General features: G+C 35.2%; 1 protein-coding gene across 2 annotated transcripts in view; it reads left to right on the forward strand.

Annotated features, from left to right (window-relative positions):
• The window catches only part of LOC148674999 (PC3-like endoprotease variant B), a 351,357-nt gene that overhangs the window by 314,525 nt on the left and 14,985 nt on the right, over positions 1 to 21,847 (forward strand). For both annotated transcript variants that reach the window (XM_088625869.1, XM_088625870.1), the window contains exons 14-16: positions 12,898 to 13,008; positions 13,910 to 14,003; positions 17,154 to 17,339. In XM_088625869.1, coding sequence (XP_088481995.1) covers positions 12,898 to 13,008; positions 13,910 to 14,003; positions 17,154 to 17,339 — 391 coding nt within the window. The remainder of the gene's footprint in view (positions 1 to 12,897; positions 13,009 to 13,909; positions 14,004 to 17,153; positions 17,340 to 21,847) is intronic.

Below are 21,847 nucleotides of genomic sequence, written 5' to 3' on the forward strand. Positions count from 1 at the left end.
TGTTTGGAGAAAATTGTGTGAGAAGGATTATATGTAAGATTTGTGTTTTTAGGTTTCCAAGTAATTCCTTACTACACAAAGAAGCTTTTAACATTTTATTTGACGTTTTCTGCAGAACTTTGATTTAAAAAGCAATTCCAAATTACACCTTTCTCCAGTTTACTTCTTTGAACATGTTTAATGAAAGGATTTAGATTAAATATTATTTCAATGCATGTCAATATGTGTCTGAATGGATATAAGACAATCCTATAGATGCAAGAGGTCAATGATTTTAAGTGTTATGAATTTATTATTGGTAGATTTATAGCATAGTATTGGAAACACTGAATACGTTTTATATTATTCAGTATAATAATACTGAATTATTGAAATTAAATCATATTGCCGAAATACAAAATGATAAACCTGTTGGATTTTTTTACATCTTAGGTGAACTAAGTGATGGGAAGAAGTGGCTTTAGGTATCTCCTAAAGAGATTGTTTCTAGTATTCTCAGCACAAGACATGGGCATGGCACCATGCCTATTCTGGCAGGAGACTGAGAGGCAGATATCACACTGGTCTTGGCATTCCCCTGGGTAAGACAGAGAAGAGTGAGTACAGTCTGTCTGACACCAAGACACACGAACTTCATGTGAGCAGACTCCTGCTGGGGGAAAAAATCAACTGATTTAAATCTGCTTCTCTGCTTCCTACTTTTAAAAGCTCCTCAGTGCCTGTTCATTAACTTGCTAAGCCACATGGCAGAGGTACACACATTTATACTGTATTACAAGTAGGACATTTTAGCAATACTTTTGTTTGATAAGAAAGAGTGTGTTAATGGGAAAATAAAGGTTTTTGGAACAGAAAGTCAGAAACGCCACAGAAAAGCCATTCTGCCCATCTGGTACTATTTGTTGTAGTCCCACAGCCAGTACTGTTAACAGATTCCCCAGATCTGAAGCCCCCTTCATCCTCCCCAGCCCACTGAAAGGAAGAGCAGTCAAACAAACATTACCTGTGTTGCACTGGAGAGTGGGAGGGAACTGGAGTTCCTTCTCAATCTGGAGGTACTACAGTATGTGCATAGATAATGTTTACTGTGTTTTATTCAATCCTAAAAATATCAAAGCTCCATTTAACTTATTTATATCAATTCTACAGAAGCCCTTGTTCGTTTATAAGCCATGGTAATTGGTAACAATTCAGCTCTATTTTAAGCACTGTGTCTGAGACCCACTATAGGAAATGAAGCATTAACTTTGTCAAGCTTATATTATTATCCAAATAGTATTAGATGATGAGTTAAATAGGCCAATCAATTGGACCAACCCTTTGGGCTTAACCAAGCTAAGGATCGTTCATACTCCTATCACAATCACCCACTTCTCCTACATCAGGTCCCAGCAAGTCAATAACCAGTTAATATCATTCTCTACTGAATATATTGCCTGTCCATGACACAAGGATCATATTAACACAGAAAAATTATCATGGTAAAGACACTTTAGAGAAAGTTTAATTATAAAGGAAAAGAACAGGGATGGATATAAGTAAGGACTTGGCACTTTGTCCTTAAAGCATAATGATTTTTCATCTACTCTTTCATACAATTTACACAGTGTTTTTTGCAGTAATGTTTTTGATGCTTTGCTGTGTGTAGAAATGGGCTGTTTTCTTTTTTGTAGGTAGCTTAAAGTGAGTTAGCACATGCTACAGCTTTAAAAATACATTTTTTTCTACTTTTTGTACTTGCAATGATAATTTTATCCACCAGTAGCAATCTGTGCTATTCTGGAGAGCTGCCAATGGTTTAGGGAAGCAAAAAAAATCCATCTTTCTAACCACAAGAAATGGGCTTTATCTTAAATTTTAATTTAATGGGCTAGCTATTGAATGCTCGGTCAGCATTTTGCTTACTATTTAGCCCCACAGATCACATTAAATCCAAAGGTACACTTCTCTGAAGAATTCAAAATTCTTTATTTACTTTTTGGTTTAATTTACATGAAAAGCTTTTAACTCACATGCTCATAAAAATAATTTAATTTCAGTATGATCTTTTTCTGCCTTTAGAGAAATGCCCTTAGGGTATATTTGCTTACTGTGATGTTAATTCCAGTCACAATGAGGAGAGAGCCTTGAAAGTCTCACAAAAATTAGTTTGGTCAAGAACCAGAAGAGGACCTGTGTAATTTAACATTTACATAAATCAGAATTAGAAATAAAAATAATAAAGATATTTTTGAGACTGGTGAATCACTTGGAGACAATGCCAAAAACCCAAGTCATCTGTGCAGTGTACTTGTCATTGAAATTCTCAAATATATTTTATGAATATAGCATGTAAAAATCATCTATGATTTAACATAAACACCTTTGTTAGATAATAATTTAAAACAAGCTCACAGAATGCATTGTTTGTAACAAATGTCAATAAAAGTATCCTTGTTCACATATGAGTCCCCCAGCCTGAGAAATACCACAAAAATATTAATTAAGGAATAATTAAATTCTAACACAGAATTAATTAAGCTGTTGTAGAGAGATGAATCTCTCTAATACCAATACAAAATGCGCTGCAAACACGATTTCTCATTTCCTTTACTTTTATTAATCATCTTACAGTATTTTCTTATCTAACATTTAAAAATCACCCTTCAAAAGGTGACAATGTATTAGTCTGTCCCCTGTAAAAATTATGTAACATCTAATATGCTGTATACCCATAAATACCCCCTAATTGATTTTAATTAACCTCTACAGGAAACACTTCCAGTTCCATACCAATTTGTTATGCCTCATTGTTGAAGGGAGAACAGTCCTATAAATGGAAGAGGTCAATGATTTATAGTGTTATGAGCTGATTTTGCAAAGGAAGATCCTCTGTTTACCAGAGGAAGTTTGCTTCCAAATACATTTTTATGTTGTTTTTAGAGTGAAGACATATTCAGTAGTTTTAAATTTTAGGTGTTTAATTTTAGTCCCATTTCATGCAATTATATTCAAATAAATTGCGTATCAATGCATTAAAATAATGTTGATCACAAAACACATTTTTTACTTTTATAATAACTCCTTTCATGTCAGACTATGTTAGTGGAGTATTAATATGAGCTGCTTCCTTGCTCTCCTATAAAGCATAGGCTCCCGACATACAAATTAAAAGAAATATCAAAAAATGAATGAAAAAAGCAATGGCTTTAGGTTAACATGTAAAAGCTGATAACATTCATATCAGCAAGTATTGTTAAAGAAAATTGTGTTTGTTTCCTTGTAATACTCTGTGGAGTCCTTAGTACATTAAGAGAACTTGTAGTTCTAAAGCACTTGTCTGGTTATTTACATACTCTGCATAACATTTATTGAATTAGACAGATTCAAGATTGTCCTCTTACCCAAAGAGGAGGAAATAATGTGATTAAATGAGGATTTGTTTTTGCTTGCTATAATATGCCTTTTTATCAGTCTTTCTTATGTTTTTTTTACATATTTTGTAACTGAAAATAAAGTTGCAGTATTATTATTATCCCCATTGTATTTGGCTAGCTAGCTGAATGAAATTAATAGAATTTCAGTCTATCTGTTTAAATACAATACTATTAGTTTATTATACTGTATCTCTTATCTGTATATTTCAAAACAGTTTAGAAAACAAAATCGTCTTTTACAATTTCAATCAGAGAATAGACAGTAGAACAAGCAGAATACAACAAATTTGTATGTGACAGAATGAATAGCAGACAGGTCTTAAAAACAGTTACTGCACTGTCTATACATTCTATCTCATAAAAATCTGTTTTATTCTGTTTTTATTTACCTGCCAGGCACACAAATGAAGAGAAGTTTTTACTCCTCAGAAGCAGCACACAGCTGCACAGATGAATAATGGGGGTCTGCTTGTCATTGGGTTTGATTGTGAGGGTGAGTCTCCAATCAGATCACAGACTAGCATTGCATTCCTTTATGGTTAATTAGGGGTTGTTGGTACCACAGAAGGTGTCACGAACCTTTTTAGTTAGGGACAGATGGTGTCCTTTTTTGAGGTCCTGCTAATGCCCACTTTTCTGCGTGTAAAACTCCTGGGAAAATGACCTAACTCACAGCTGCTTAGTGAGGCTTGAGTAGATCTTTAGAAAGACTTCTGTCAGGATTTAGCAGGATGTACCACTGCTAACTAAAGGGTGAGCAGGAAATATATTACTCTTTAAAAGTCAAATTAAAATACAGACTTGTCATCTCAATGCAAAGCAGCATCACTGTTTTCTGTGATAGTTGCAGTAGCACTGATGCAGTAGTTCTCCACTGCTCCAAAAACAAGTGTTTTGTTTTTCTCACAGCAGAAGGTTTTACCTCAGTGGAAACCAGATGGTGCGAATAACAACACAGAATGTGGTCCAGGGAGGTCAGGAAGGGACAAAAAGTGAAAGGTTCCCTAGACAGTTGCAGAAAGCCTGTGGAGAGGGAGGGCCTTGCGCAACGAAATGAGGAAAGAGAAAAGTTTTGAAGTGTACTGGTCAGCCTTTGCTCATGAAAGCAGACGTTCCCAGTGGAAAATCCTGGCTGCAGATGCGATACGTGGGAAGGCAGGGTGCCTCTAAAGATTTACAAGTTCCGCGCTGAGTGTAGGCTGCAAATCAGCTGTCACTCACAAACACACTCCGCGTAATATATGGGCACACATTCCACTAGGTGCAAGGAAATTGTAAAGAATTTCAATAAAAGGAGTGACTTCAGAGCATCAGAGAAGGCTCATACTTCTGCCTTCTTTCTTTTGCTTTAAGAAAGGAAACAGTTTGTCTGGTATAGTATTTTACGTTATACTGTGGCATATATTATGGGAACCATAGAATCCAATGTTAAGACTGTATTTTTACATGAAACAAAAAATCAACAGCTACATGAAAGAACATTTACAAGGATCTAAGTTTATCTGTCACCTTTTCCACTTTTGAAGGAAAATGCACAAATATATTTTGAAAACTGAGATGAACTCCTTGTACCGTAGCTGTTAATCAACGCTACAAGTTTGACCTTTGGGATGTGTGCTTTTATGTGTTTTTCAGTTGTACAGTGTGCTCCTGAGTCTCACACAGGAGACAGTACTCACTACTGTGATATGGTATGGGAAATAAATATCATTGACTAGTCCACTAAATCTAATTATTTCATTATCATGGAAATCCTCATTTTAATACAAACATACATTTTACCTGTTATAAAATGTTGTTGATCAATTCACAATTGTGAAGCATTTTATTTGTAATACTGTTATAGGAATAAACTGTTTAACTTTAGTTGTACTGAAGAAAAAACTAAAAAAGCTTTTACATTTTCAGAAGTTGTTGGTATTCTGAATTACACAATGTAACAACTCTCCACTTAAGCTACCATTTAATGGTTCAACAAGTGAATAGAATTTGTCATTTAGCTTTATGGAATAAAACATTATTTTCATTAATATATTCCTTTCAAAATGTTATAATGTTTCCCAGTGTTGTGCTGCCAGACACTCTTCTTAGATTTATTACTGTTTCAACCTTTACTATTGCCATCAATATTGATTTGTCAAAGCTTTTACCATTTTAATGGGTGTACAGTTCACAGTTCAAGGAAACATGTTAAAGATATATATTACTGGTAACGTGACAAAGGTGACAAGGTCTGGATATAGACAAATGTTTACATGTTTATTACAGGGTGCTGAATAATGCATAGTAAAATATGTGTGTAACACCACTTTGCTGTCAGATATTTTATGCTAGGTACAGAAGATGTAGGTCATGAAAATGATTGTATCATAAAATAAGGCTGCTAAAATATGCTACTTCTTAGCTATTTATTGACTAGTTTTAAGGTAATGTCAGGGCTTTGTAACACTGAAGCATAATAGATTGTCGATTTTACATAAGTATTGTATTCTAAGATTTGTTGAAGTCATTTTTCTTTCATTTTGCAACTACTTAGTGTTCTTTGGGTCTCCCAGATTTTGTGAAAATCTCAAAAGTGAGATTTAGATTCCATATAGAATTGAAGGGGGATTCCTTGGTTACTCATAGTAAAACCCTGATAACTGACTAAAAAGTTGCCATTGTGTCATTGTGTCTTTCAACATTTCTCGATAGAACGAAACCTCTATGAACTCTTCATCTCCTATGGTGTGGGACGTACTTTATTGTAATGTGAGTCAAGAGTTATCCATCTCACAATGGTAAATGGTGGGTTTGTGAGCCTGTTATGAAGCTTTAATTGCTTGTTTATTCAGTCATGACTGTTGGATGTCAATGACAACACAGGCCCATTTTTCAGGTCACGTATTGATGTTACACAGGTGTGTTAAACGTAGAAACAAATCACAACTTTATAATTTAGAAAATGTTACAATGACGTCAATGTAGTATTACTTGAATTAAGCTCCATATCAATTTAGAGCTCAATTTAGAAATATTTCTAAACTGTATGAGTGCCGTGCTTATAAATGTAAGCTCACATGTACTGTAAGAATTAATATATAAGAATGAATATATCAATTCATTAAATATTTAAACATATTGAATCTAAACTATGCTTATTATTTCTATCGTGACTAAAATACTTTTTACTTATTTTCATTTATTTTGTTGGACAAACTGAATAATACTTGTTCATATTTCATCCTGTCTTCCAAAATGTCTGTAACACTAAGGAAGTACACAATTTTCCTTCTGATGGATAAAGCTTAATACACATGTTTGTATTGGCTTGCTGCTGAAAAAGTCTGAATAGATTACAGTGTGTACATAATAACCATCTCTGTAATTAATATAGTAATGTATGATGCTAACAAAATGCTCCATTTCTTTCTGTAACAATTGAACTTTGTATCAAATAATCCCCACCAATAGTCTGTACATTTGTAGGTATCACACACAAATAATAACCTTCAGGTCAACAAATTTTTCCTGCATCATAAGTCACACATATTTAGTGGTACTGGGCTGGTAGCAGAAGGTGATGTCATCCCCTTGAACCTCAAACAGCTTTGAGTTTTCCAACAACAGTAGACCCAGTTTTCTGGTATGACTGAATTCTTCTGTCACTGAAGGAGTTAAATCCAAAGATAAAGAGGCACTTGTCACACTAACACTCATCATTTAATAACTGAAAAGTTTTTAGGAAATTTTTGTTCTACATTTAAAAAACATTTTTCAGATTAAATGACTGACATTATTAACAGATTTCCTTAATGTTTTGAACAAAGCTTTGATTCCCTCCTTTGACTTTTGGAGCTCCATTCCAAATCAATAAATTCCCTTAAATATATGTGCATCGTTTTCAAGAAAGGTGAAAGTCGTAGAAATCATATATATTCTGTAAAGGCAGACCATCAGAGGAAATTGACTGAGTATATAATACATATACTGTATGTCTGAACACCTGGTCTTTGTCAATAAGTTCTAGTTGTAAAGGAATCTGACAGACAGGCCATCAGGAATCATAGTTGATCCAGACCAGAATATTCTTCCTTTTTAGCATCACCTTACCTATTTTAACCTGTATTTGATGTTTAGATCTGTTAATTGTAGACTTTAGTTTTCATATTGGTTGGCAGTGTATTGAAGCACTTTATTCTTCTAGATCTTGAGGCAAGTTTTTCATCAATAGCTGAACAGTTTCTGAGATGAAAATATTGGAAACTTTGTTTGGAGGGTTTGTGAAGGAACACAGTTTTTTCAGACTTCAGTCTCTCGGGAGTAATAATACCTGCCAGCTACAGAATTGATTGACTGAACCGTTTACAAAAAGGTAAATGGTAGGGAAATATGTTTTATCTATAATTTTGGCAATTTTAAAAATTGTGTTTTGTGCAATTAAAGGCGGGAAAATGAACCTGATAGGACCAAAGGAAAAGTATGAAAAACAGTCACATTCATTGTAAAATGTCTTTTCTTCATCTGAATTAGATGTGAACAATAAGAGCACCCACCGAGGATGCTTTGATGATTCGTTCACAGCTAAGCCAGTTTCCGACACGACACTTGTGTAAGAAGAATCAAATGGATGATTCTTGAGGATGGATGGATGAATGAGCCAGCAGCCATATCACCCTGCAACTCACAATTGGTAACCCACTGACGCTAAGCAGGTGTGAGCCTGGTCAGTACCTGGATGGGATACCTCCTGGGAAAAACTAAGGTTGTTGCTGGAAGAGGTGTTAGTGGGGCCAGCAGGGGGCGCTCACCCTGCGGTCCATGTGGGGACACTATACTGTAAACAGGTGCCATCCTTTGGATGAGATGTACTGTAAAACTCAGGTCCTGACTCTCTGTGGTCATTTAAAATCCCAGGGCATTTCTCGAAAAGAGTAGGAGTGTAACCCCGGCGTCCTGGACAAATTTCCCATTGGCCCTTACCAATCTTGGCCTCCTAATAATCCCCATCTATGAATTAGCTTCATTACTCTGCTCTCCTCTCCACTGATAGCTGATGTGTGGTGAGCGTTCTGGTGTACTATGGCTGCCGTCGCATCATCCAGGTGGGGCTGCACACTGGTGGTGGTGGAGGGGAGTCCCCATTACCTGTAAAGTGCTTTAAGTGGAGTGTCCAGAAAAGCGCAATATAAGTGTAAGCAATTATTATTATTATTATTATTATTATTATTATTAAAATTATATTTGCAAAGCTCTGAGCTTAACACTGAGGATGCCTGCGATTAAAAAAAAACAAAACACCTGATTACCATCAACATTGCAGAGTGTAGATAATGGATATTTTCAATCATTTTAACTGAAATGAATTGAGATTTCTAAAAGGAAGAACTTCAAGTCACATTGAAAGGGCTGGGTGTTAATATAAAATACTATGGAAAGTCAAATGGATTCATCTGTAGGTGTTTTACTGTATATTTTGTCATATGTTTATGTTGTCTTTGATAGTAATAAAAATAGCTCTCAAATACAGATACAAGGGCAATTTAATTTTTTCTATGGACTATGAGGAACCTTAACTAAACTATAGTACATCCTGCAGGGTACAATTTGCAGCCTACCTCAAACATTGTGCAGCCGCGTAAGCCTGTATCTTTGTAATGTACCTGTTGTAATCGTAACACAATGCAAGCACCTGAGGAGACAGCACAGAAATAGTAGTTTTCTCAGAAATCCCGTGTACACTTGACTAAGAAAATAAAAAATATTTTTGATTTGGCTCCACAAAGTCCATGCCATTAGGTGTTTCACATTCTGAGACACATTGTTTTTGAAATGTATTGGCACTGATGCAAGTAATTAACAGCAAATATGCAAAATACAACAGGAACACCTAAATGTAATAAAATTAAGATTTGTGTTGTGCCTGTAATCAGGAGCTTACCGTACATACATCAGGAAGTGTTTCATATTTCACAGGTTTACACCATTGAAACTCTGATAATGTCTTGGATTAACATAAAATTATTAACTTTTTAACTGATTGTTTTTTTCATTAAAAGACAGCACAGACAAGGGTTTTGTAGGGAAGACATTCAAGTGTCTTACATAGGCATTATTATTTTAGCATTCATCTCAAATATCTTTTTAGTTTCTTTTAAATGTTTTATTTTTCGTGACCACTCTGTGTTAAACAATCTCCATTTTAAGACAATAGGCTTCAAACAGTGTGATTGGGTCTCACACCAAGTGTCAGAGATGTTTTGTTTGATATTTTCTATACAGTGACAGCCATAATCACTTTCGCATTTAAGGCTGAAAGGTGGCATTTGAAATTTACAAATGTATCTTTGGATTTTTTCTTCTGTTACATAAATGCTTGATTTTATTTTTTATGTTTCAAATACAGTATAAATAATAGTTCAGATTAGGTTTTGACATTATTTTATTGTGCTGAATTACACAATTATGTATATTTTTTTCTGCAATTACAATTCAAATAAGTATCCTGCATCAAATATATTTTTTAAAATAAGGATAGTAATTTGTTGCCTCTGATAGAGCTTTGCTTTTCCAACTCTGATGTATTTTTTCTCAGTTTAGCATGCATATGCATTGGGGATTGTATGTGAAATTTGCTATTCACAAGGTGTAGTGAAATTAGATAATTTCTCCATCACCAGTCCTTGCCTGGGGATGCTTTGGGGCTGAATACATTGCAAGGTAGCAGCCATTTGCTCTGGTCAAAACTGCATTTCACCGAGTAAGCTGAATGGGTTTTTAATTACAGCTGCGATGTCCACATACTGTCAGCACAGCCCAATACAGAGATTGTATTGATTTGACCTTTAACTTTGATGCAATGGCAAGAACTGGGCCGCTTTTTTTTCCTTCTGTAGATTTATATCTGGTATGCAGAAAGAATTTCTCAATCCACCTTGTTGTGTATTTCTACCTTGCAAAGCATGTGTGGTGTGTATTGTAATTGCATTCTAAAATATAAGTAAAAAGCACACTTTTAATTATTAATCCTTTTGAGCCTGAGGACCTGCAGACTTTCTTTGACTCGGCTGTTTAGACAGCCTGCTGTGGCTATTGCAGTTTAAAGGCTGATGTTACACAACTAAGTTCTGTCCAGTTCCTAAATACTGTGGAAGACTTTTCCTCTGCCTCTATGCCTCCTCCTCACCTCCTGTCTCTTTCTCATCTAACTGTGGTTTCCTTTCACCACCTTAACTGTGAAGATTCAGCCACTGGATCCTTCAAATTATTGTCATAACTTGTAGGGCTTTGTCTTAGACCTCTCTTTTAAACAGGAAAAATTGTCTGAAGATGAAACAATTACGCTTCTTGCAAAGGCTGAAATTGTTTCTCATCCTTTTATGTAAATTTTCCTGAATGGTGATGCATGGATATGCATGGATAAAGCACATATTTTTTTAATATAAATTAAATTACTCTTTTTTACCATTGCATTCTGATTCAAAATTGACTTTGATTTTCCAATGTCCTCTTTGTGCGCTGAAGGACTTAACACTCTCTGCTATCTGCTAAAATGTTTAATTTTTGTGGTGGCTGGGATTTTGACTGATTCAGCATGTATAAGCAAAAAAGCAAAATAACTCACATAAGTCTATGGCCTCACTTGTGATTAGAGTCTTATGTTTAAGTCATATAAAGCATTAGAGCCTGCATTGTTGGTCTTTATTTACCTTGCCTTTCTCTGTCCTTTTGACACTGAAGTTTAGTCCTAAACTGTTCATGTTCTATACTGCAGTCAATTATCTGTATATATATGTATACAGATATACATATTTTTATTACATATTTTCTGTGTATTTCCTTTGACAAAACGATATACAGTACTGGCTTATTAAAGTCAATGAGATAAGAAACACATCTTTGTTTATACTGTAGTATTAGAATCATTGATGCTGTGTTTTGATTCAATCTCAGTGCTGTACATTCTTTTAAATCAGAGATCATGGTGTTGTATCTTAGTATCTTAAAACGCTGTTTTATCAATATAACCTTATGGCAGTGAAATTGTTTCATGTTACACCAGTATTAAGAGAACCATGACAACCTACAATATGTTTCTTAACCACTGAATACTGCTATGATGCTGCCAGGCTATAACACTATAAGAGCAGTTATCTGTATAGGTCAACATAATTGAGCAGCACCTTTTAAGTAGAAGCTTTCAATTTTAACACATAACCATTTGTGTAACAAGAGCTATTTTGTGCCAGGAATATGGCTGTTAAAACAAGAAAAAACTTTTTTTACAATGTTGAATAACTTCTTTTTTAACATAAATTTTAGACCTTGATTGAATTTCAAAGCACAGCCCATGGCTTAAAATCAATTTTGAATGCAATTTAGCTAAGAGATTACATAGAGATGAACACCACCCCTTCTGCTGAACATAATAGTAAGTGATTGTGTTAGAGGACAACATTATTTCTGTAAATTACTTGTTGCCTCTTCCTATATTTGCACATCACTCTGTGCGCTCTGCTCTGTCCAATGGAGAATACACTTACTGTTGTTAAAGCAATAGGAGATATAGATCACATCAGTGGGAGCCACATTGCACTGTTGGCCTCTTACAGTCTTCAGCCAGTAGCCACTGCATTATAGTGGATACATTCAAAACACTCATATCTTTTTTAAAACACTTCCATATTTGCCCCGCTATTATTTCAAAATCTAGTCTAATAAAGGTACTCTGATTTATATTGACTGTACAAATGTGATCTTGGTATAATCAATGGTCCTAAGGAGTCATTTTCATGACCTGTGCTGTATACTGTATCTAGCCTTTGTAACAGGACACAAGTCAACTTATTCTTTATGTTGCGGTGACGCACGCAGGTGCACTCTGTTTCTTCCTCAAGCATTGTAAAGTGTTCAAGTGAAACTAACCTTTCCAACTCAGAATTCCTTATAGTGGTTGTGATGAAGCCCATCTAGTTATTTCAGCTTTTTCCTCACAATCTAGCTTGTTTAGCTATTATAGATATTATAGGAACCTCATCTACTTAAAGAAAACACAAATGGGGGACAGTTGTATGCAAGGCTGCGCACAAAAATAATAGAAGTTGTGGGTAACAGTTGTGCTCTACTACTAGTATTTTTAAAATTATTTTCTTGTTACATATATAAATCGTTGAATGAACAATTCGGGAACATAAATCGGAAATCTGGAAATCTGTGAACATAATTCACACAATCACTCTGTTAAAGCAGGTGCTTTAGAATTGCTTGGAGGCTTTCAAAACTGCTAACAAAAAAGATTCTTGGTAATAAAAATAATAATGATAAGAATATATTGTGTTTGTATTTTATAGTTTGTTGAAGGTTCAAGGTTTATGTCTGTCGGAGCAGTGTGATGACAGTATGTCGAATCAAATTATTTTATTCGTTTTTTTTATTTTAATCCCATCTATATTATAAGCAATTTCCCTTCTCAAATGTCGAAATTTTATTTCTTTGTTTGAAGGTATGGCTTTGGTCTCCTTGATGCAGGCTTAATGGTCCAACAGGCTCTTGAGTTTGAAACTGTCAGACCTCAGAGAATATGTTCAGAGGATGTGTTTTTGAATCCTGTAAGGTATGTCAAACTGCAATAATTGCAAGAACAAATAAATAAATAAATTGTTATTGAATAGTTCCTGTAATTTAATGATTTCTTATATTTCTCTGTTCTTTTTTTCTAGTTCTCATTCATTTCTTTGCAAAAAAATGTTCTTACCACAGGCCATAAATTAGTGTTACCTGTATATTCACTGTATTTTAAAATTTTCCAGAAAATACAAAATATTGTAAATCACAAATAATATAATGTTTTAGACTACATTTTGCTCTTTAGAAATATGGTACGAGGTGATTTGTTTGTGAATAAAAATTAACTTTCCCAAGGAAGCAAGATTGATTTAGAAAACTGAAATTGTTCTAAAGTAGCAATCGATGCTGTTTTCTTTCACAACTGCCTGGGAAGCTGTAAAGCTGTGCCAGGCTACAGACCAAAAAAACAAACAGAGGTTAAGTCTTAGATGAAAGGTACAGTAGCAAGCAAAAAAGAATAAACATAATATTTTGTCTGTGTATCTGTCTTCATGTATGTGGAGGAATTCAGTAGAGCGCAGGAATTCACATTCTGTAACGTCACACACAATAAGTACAAGCAATGTAAAGTTGAGTGTTCAGAATACAGTAAGGAGACATTACACAGAAATGCGATATTGACACAAGGGGTGGGTGCTATCTTGCAGTTCCAATAAGTAAAAAAGTAAGAAATATCAAAAATGGTTTGCAAAGTCTACTGTATATCTCATAGTTAGAGTAGAATATTTGAAGGAAGAATTGGAGGCTACATTTATTTCAGTGTAGCTTAGCAATTATGCAGTTTCAGTGGGATTACATATTTAATACATCAGCCAACTAAACGTACATGTATACACACCATTTTTTCTAGGCTTTTATTTTGTTTTTTTTTTCTGTTTCTGAAACAGGATTTTGTCCCCTGGTGGTGTTGTGAGTGTGCACATCCAGGCTGAAGCCTGCCGAGGGACAGAAAATGCAATCAACGTTTTGGAACATATTCAGGTGAAAAATGAAACGCTCTCAATTCCCGTTAATTGAAAAAATCAAGGATTTAAATATCTTGCAGAGGGTTAAAACTAAATCCAAATGTAACTTTGCTATGGTGGCTTTGAGTTTCTGTTGCAGTGTTGTGGAATATAGGATAACATGATTATAGCTATCATATCTCTGAAGGTTATTTTAATATAATCTGGGCCTCGGCCCAGGAATTGAAAGTGTGCGGTTCAGTATTACATTTCACATCTATTCACTATAAGGATTATCCAGCAGCTATAGTTCAAATCAATTCATTTGCATATATTGGAAGTGAGAGAAAAGAAAAAAGACACATTCTGTTTTTAACACAGAACTATTATTATGTTTCATCTTATCTATTATGAAGTGTGATCTTTAAAGTTCTTATCAAGATTCCATCTAAATGGATGAGTCTAAATATGTTACATTTAATATTGTACTTTTTCATTGTAGTTCAAATTTAGCTTCTTGTAATTCATTAATGCTATATGAAATGGCCATTAATTTCCCACTGAGAAGGCAGGAATGAATATATTTAGAGAACGTAAAGTCGACTTCCCAGCTAAATGCTGATCATTAAAATATTCTTTACGCATTTACAGTAAACCATCATATAGTTATACTGCAGTTAAAATTGTTCAATTATTTAAAATTCTGATTTAGATTATCTACAGTCTTTATTAATAGAATATGGTTTGTGCCAAATATCTTGCAAAATGTCTGCTAAAGTTTTAAGCCCCAAAATTAAATGTGCTGTAGAGTGCTGTTGTATCTCAGGAGGGTGAAATGAATTTGCTATAAGGGCTATTTGCAGAAAGGGTACAAACTCCCTGCTGTTGGAGTGTTGCTGTTAGTGGAGTCCTTCTTAGACGCTATGGTTGAATAAACAGAATTGCGGGGGGAAACACGATGTGAAGAGCAGTGTTGCGTTTGTCTGTCTGAGCTCAGGAGAGCACAGCAGATAGAGCAGGAAATTAAAAACCAAAGTGTAGGGCACGAGCAGAGACGAAGAGGGGGCGGACGGGTTGCTAGTTACAGAACTGCGTGCCTTTTTCATAGGCGCTACAGAATCAGGGAAGCAATCTTATGTAAGCACCTACAGCAATATATACTGTATATATTTTGCTTCTCTCTCCTGATGAGATGATAAGCTGCAGGGCAGAGACTACCCTGTCCATTCACTGCATCACAAGCTGGATAACCTGTATCAATCAAAGGTTAGCAGAGATTTAATGTTGGGAAAAATGCAGGATGGATGGACGAATGGGTGAAAAAAAAGCTTTTATTAAGCAAGTCTTTTGAAAATAAACGCTATAAAAACAGTAATTTCTGCTATAACACACGTTTTTATTATGCAAATGTGATATAATGTGATTGATTCACTATCATGCAGTTGCGTGTTGGCAGGAACGCAATCACGTATACCAGAACTACTCACACGCGTCGAGTAAAAGCGGTTGCGCGGCGGCCTCAGAGTAGCAACACACGCTTGGGATGCGGGCGTATTCTCTCACGCACCGGCGTCGTCTTTGTCCAATTTACGCAGCAAATTCGTGTATCTGTGCTCAGCTACTATATGATATGTTCATTCTATGGAAATAGTGGCGTAAATATTACTGACACAATAAGAGACAACGGTATGAAGCGTGGAAGGTAACTATAGCTTGATGTTATAAAGCAATATGAGGGAAGCGAAAGAACTCAATAGTGTGTATTGTTAAAAAATATTTTTATGTAACAGATTGTCTCACTCACCTCCACCGGACAGTCCACATCCATCAGCTACAGATATACAGATGCATATTATGCCTTATTTATTTTCTGCTGTTTTCCGTTTAAGGTGATCACAAAAACATCATGCGGAAGTTGTACATTATAAAATTAATAATACGACTGATTACTATAGAAAAAAATATAATAATTGTTTTAAATCTGAACTCTCTCTCTATCCCAACCCTTTAATTCCTATTGAACCATTGAGTTTATATTACAATTTTCTATAATGCGTTTGTTTTCAAGGAACACAGCTATGACGTTACAGCAGAAATCGCTGTACAACCATGTCACAGTACATGGACAGTACAACACAGAAGTGATGGTATTGGCTTTGACAGCATGGCCGGGTAGCTTGTTCCAGACCTTCACAACATTTTGTGGAAAGAAGTGCCTCATTTTCTTAGTTTTAAATGCACTTCCCACTTGTGTCCTCTGGCTTGTGTATCAGTAATAACACTCAATAAATCCATTGCATTGAGTTTGTCAGCGCCTTTGAAGACTTTGAATATCTGAGTCAGGTCAAGTCTTAGTCTGCTCTGTTCAAAATGAAAAGATTCAGTTCTCTTAATCTGTCAGTATAGGAAATTATTTTAAGCCTGGTTGCTCTTTACTTGATTGATACCATAGCAGCATAATATTTTTTATTTGTGTCACAATAGTAGCTTTTTGTAGCATAACCAAAAGTATACATAATATAATATTATGTGTATTATACATAATATATAATATAATATACCAAAATACATAATATTCTAAATGGGGTCTTACTAATGTGTTGGAGAAATTTAACAGAACATCCATTGATTTAAATTCTACTTTTAGCTATATACACTGACATTCTGTTTGCATCTTTAGGTGGTGTTCTCAAGCTTAGTGTTTGCTTCTTCAAATTTGATGTTTCACAAATTTTATCCATGGTTTAATTTTTTGCTTGACTTGTGTGTAATATCCTGCACTTGTCTTCATTAAAACATCATCTGTCTGGTGCTCGTTGAGTCTTGATTCTGCCTAAATCTTTTTGACCGTAACTTCCTTTAAGGTATCAGACAGATATTGCACAGTTCGTATCATAAGAAATTCAGTGTATGATCATGTGTTTTACTTTATTTGTGACAGCTTCAAGTAAATGTATCAGTGCCACCTCCTTTATGTCAACGGCAAGGCAGAGTTTGGGGAAACAAATCGCTGTAAAATAGTACGAACACATGGGTGATGACACAACTCTACAACTAAAGTTATAGGCTAATGTCCAGAGGGCAAACAGTAGTTGAATTATCTATAAACTCATTTCTTTCAATGCTTCTGGGAAACAAAATCTATTTTCCTTTATTGAATGACTGCTTCTATCTAATCTCCTCCTAGTCTGTTGTTAGCATTACCAGCGTCTGCAGAGGTGACCTCAGCATTGACCTGATCTCTCCCTTCGGAACAAAGTCGCGGCTTCTGGGGACGCGACACAATGACATGTCTGGTGCAGGCCTGAAGAACTGGACCCTGATGTCTGTCCATTCCTGGGGGGAGGACCCCCGGGGAATCTGGAAGCTTAAGGTAGCCAATTATATGGGTAGTATTTATCAAATTACTCATTAACTGCTGTCTTTGCATGTGAAAACTGTTCTTTTGCAGCTGTAACAAGAGGTAATGAGTTCATATGATAAGTCAAAAGGTTTAGAAGACTGATTGTTTTGATTCTCATGAGAAGTCCTGCAAATGGAAGAAGGAATTCTCTCCCTCAAAAGGCCTTTTACAACCAGAACAATTTTCAGGCTGTGCGGTCTAATTTAGATGTTGTTTTGAAAATCTGTGGCGAGCTCTGGATGTTACTGCACTCTTCTGTCTGTGGACCAGACTTGTGGACCCACATCTAGTTGTCAGAGCCAAGGTACTGAGGTGGATCAACACTATCGAAATAATTTTGTGAGCTTTTAGACAAATATAAAGCAATGTCAGTCAAAACTCAAACATTCAGTCAAGCTATGCAGACATGTATTTTAAGAAACAACTTTAGAGATAAGCATTCTGAACTGTTGTAAGTAATCTCTTTTGTTATGCTTTATCTGAGATCAAATCACATACACTCTACACGCATAGGCAAGACCATTGGACACGAATCAGAATAGACTCATTTGTACCAAAACCAGCAGAAGTGACTGCTGGCACACTTCCTACTGTGTTTTAGGCGGCATGACTAGATATTTAATATAGCTGAGATAATGGTTCTGGAAGGTGGTCCATGAAAACAAATGTAGAGAATTCCAAAGTAAGGCTTCAGAATTATTTCAGACTCTTGCTCATAGCATTTAGACAGACTGTCTCTGCTATGTGGTTTTTCAGATCAAGGAATTAAATATTGCCTGAACTTGGCGCTTCTTAGCAGATCTTATTAACTTAATGAAGGGCAGAGTCTTAACTTTGTGGCAGAGTTATCAAAATCTTATACCTCAAAAACTTAACTTAAACTTTCTTTTGATTTAAAGACAAAAAAAATAAAAAATAAAATAAGAATGCACCTCCAAAGGAGAGGGCAACGCCACTTCAGCAAAATATTTTATTATTAAATCTCAGATTTGTAATAATCATAATCACTCGAAAGATGTTGGTGTCACCATAAACTTTTTAGCAGATATTATGATCTTGAGCCACTGGGACCGATACCTTTTCTACATCCTAAATCCTGGTCTCTAAAGCTCTATTTTTTTTCCAGATGTGGTTTAGAACTGTTTAGATCATGACCCAGTAGATCAATGTTCAGGATTTCCTGAAACAGATTTTTTTTTCAGATATTTGCAAATGCCAAAAAAAATGTAGCCACATTTACCATACAGTAGATGAATTACAGTACCTCTATAATCTTATAGATTTATCCAAATTAAGCAAAGCATTAATTAAGGGAGTTTCATGCCTTCATAATTCTGTAAATGAATTTTCTGTAGTTGTGTTTATGAAAGTGAAAAAATCTATTGCTCTGTTCTGCCCAGAACACATCCATACAAAAAATTAATTGCATAATACCTTTAGCTTTAAGTTTCGTAAATAATATATTGCTGTAGGTAGCAGTTGAATACCTTTGAGGTACAGTAGATCTTCATAGATTTAATTTAAGAGAAGTGCCTTATTTCTTTCATAGTTTACCAAAAATATAAATATGTCTGCAATTTCTATAGCTGTTTTCTACTTTATATTCACTAGCCATTGGAACCAGTTTCAAGTTTAATGTAGAGATAAAGAATTAGATAAAAGTGTCTTTTTCAAAACCTAATTCTAATTATTCTTAGTCCTAAGAAAATAATTTAATGTCCATTTTCAAGATTTCTACTAACAAAGTATCATAATATATATATATAAATAAAACAAACTTAAAGATAGAAATAGTCGGCTGTGACCGTGCTTACAGAGGTATTTGTGGTTGTCCTAAGGGATACAACAATTTCTGTCACAGGCGTCACTTCAGAACAGTAGGCGGTTTGAGATATAAGAGATGGGTAAGATAAAAGGAAGGTCTCCTAAGATATGCTGTACCCTTTGTGGGTAATTAAAAATGGTCTTTTCAGCAAGAGGAGTGACTTAACTCTCCGCAGTTGTTGATGCTGACAGGAGAAAGAGATTAATTAAGACACATGAAAAGGAGTAAAAATAAATGTATTTGCTTGTCACAATCAGGAGTTCTGTAAAATTTGTAAAGGGTATATATATTTACACTTAAAGTAAAATCTTTTGTTTTCATGCTTGAGAACAAAACAACATCAGACAACCTCAACATTGTTTGAGAAATCAAGCCTAGTTTATTTGTAACAGTTTTATTGTACTGGGCTGTAGCTATTAGCATAGGAAAGACAGCAGTCAGAAGGGGGCTAGTAATGTTGAGAGAACTTTTTTCAAATGGATTTTAGCTTATATGTTATCAGACCGGAATATAAGATTTGAATTGAAAAGCAATACATTTTATTTAACATTTTTCCTATTTGTTTTACATGGTTGGCAGATATGTACTGAAATGCATTTGAAACACAGTAAATAGTTGTACTATTGGGTCAAATACCAATGTGTTTTGTTTTTAATGCCTTTCAGTATGGATTTCTTTTATATTTTAAACTTCTGATTACTTGGTGATTAATAACACGGTATTGAGGGCAGTAAGTGAAGGGCTTAATGCCTGAGCTATAAGATGATTGGTCATTGTGTTTGGGGCTACTAGAAATGATGTGCTTTCTGATGTTTTTCAGTAACTAAAAGTAACAAATGTTACCGAGAAGTAAAGTAAGCATTAAACACATGCACAATGCATGAACAACAGGGAGGTGGGACTGTTGGCTTTTATTTAAATTTAATCTATTTTGCACAGTTACTATTGCTTGCTATACTAAAAACTGTGAGGATTCACTGAGAGCATAACTACTTTAGTTGTGATGGGCAGAACCCAGTGTTTAATAAACACTATTCCTGTTTACTACTATAACTCAGTCTTGTGGTTTAGTAGAAAGAAGACTGATGAGTTAGCCCTGCCTCTCAACTTTAAATTCAAAGAGAGCAGCATCACCTGAGAGTGACTCCTGGCCCACTAATGTCATAGAAGTGAAGTATACAAGGGGTAAATTATGCACAGTGCATTTTTGCCATGTATGGTTTAGCACACTGTTGTCTAGTTCCGGTATTGGCTGTAGATTTGTGCTTTCTGATGTGTGGAGCAGAGTGATCATGCTTCACCATGACTTTTGCACACATGATAGCAATTCTCCTAGTTCCCACCTTTTCTTCAATGGATTAGAAAAATAGCTATGCCTTTGCATGCCAATGTCAGAGCATGACTCTTCTGACTTGGTTGAAAGAATGGCCAGTTTTTCAAGACAAAATCAACAAAAAAGGCTTGCTTGGGTGTCATCAGTGACAAGATAAGGCCATTGACATACTTTCCCTCTGATTTCTTTCTTTGTGCTACAAATTGCATCTGACCAGGCCTGTCCTTTTTTAGGTATTGCTATCTGCCTGCAGGTGGGAACTTTCAAAGTGGCAATTATCTGACACACAGCTCTGCTCCAGACTGTTTCGAAGTGCAGTACCTCTATCTCACACTTCAGTACCCTGCCAAGTCATCAAGTCTGAATGTTCTGGACTGTGTTGACTGAACAGGTTTTGCTTCAGTTTTCCATGAGCAGTTTCTTTGAGGAAATGGAGGTCGCAATTAAACAAGAAAAGATCAGATAGCCCCTCAGAACATGCTGTACACCTTTCAAAGCTTGTTTCCTTGTTGAATCAATGTTGTATCTACTGGCTGTAGTATCCTTATACCAGAAGAGCAGCATTAGAACACATGTTTTATTTTTTTTCTCCTTCAAACCTTGTAGGCTGTGTTTGTGAGCAAGATGGTTATTTCAAGGGGAATTTACTCTGTAGAACAGGAAACATTGAAGCCATGCAAGTCCTTAATGTTTAATGTTCACACAAGGCCTTTATGTTTAATGATTGATGTGGTAGTGAAGAGACGCCATGCTGCTCCTACAGAGCTGGTCCTTAAGGTGCATAGCTTTTTTGATCTGTTCTTCTGTTTTTGATCTCTGGAAGTTTCTTGATTTTCTCGAAATTCTTGGCATGGGAACTACAAGTTCTTTTTTTCTGATCCCTTTGCTTACTGTGTTATATGCCTTGTGTCCATAAATTGATCTTCTATGATTCTAAAGGTGTTTAACAGAGATACATAACTATATCCTGGATACAGGTCACAAAAATGCAATATCTGACTTCAAAATGGAATTTTCAGCTAACACATGGAATATAATTATGTGTTAGACAGACCTAAAGAAGGGTATATTTGCCTCAGATTGTTTGCATTACCTGCTAGCTTTAATATACAACATTTTTGACCATCAAAATATGGTCATGGAAACATTTTTCTTGTGGTTTCTGTTATGTTTTTTGCAACACGAAATACATTGCGTGTAAAATGTACAAGTGTGTATACAAGAGTCTATAAATGCCTGACATTCATTTTGGCTATAAAGCCCGCAGTGGAAATTCATTGGAAATACCTGGAATGGAAGAACCCACGATTATACAGCTGC

This window comes from Lepisosteus platostomus, chromosome 3 (genome assembly GCF_059453375.1).
Source record: "Lepisosteus platostomus isolate fLepPlt1 chromosome 3, fLepPlt1.hap1, whole genome shotgun sequence".
NCBI lineage: Eukaryota > Metazoa > Chordata > Actinopteri > Semionotiformes > Lepisosteidae > Lepisosteus > Lepisosteus platostomus.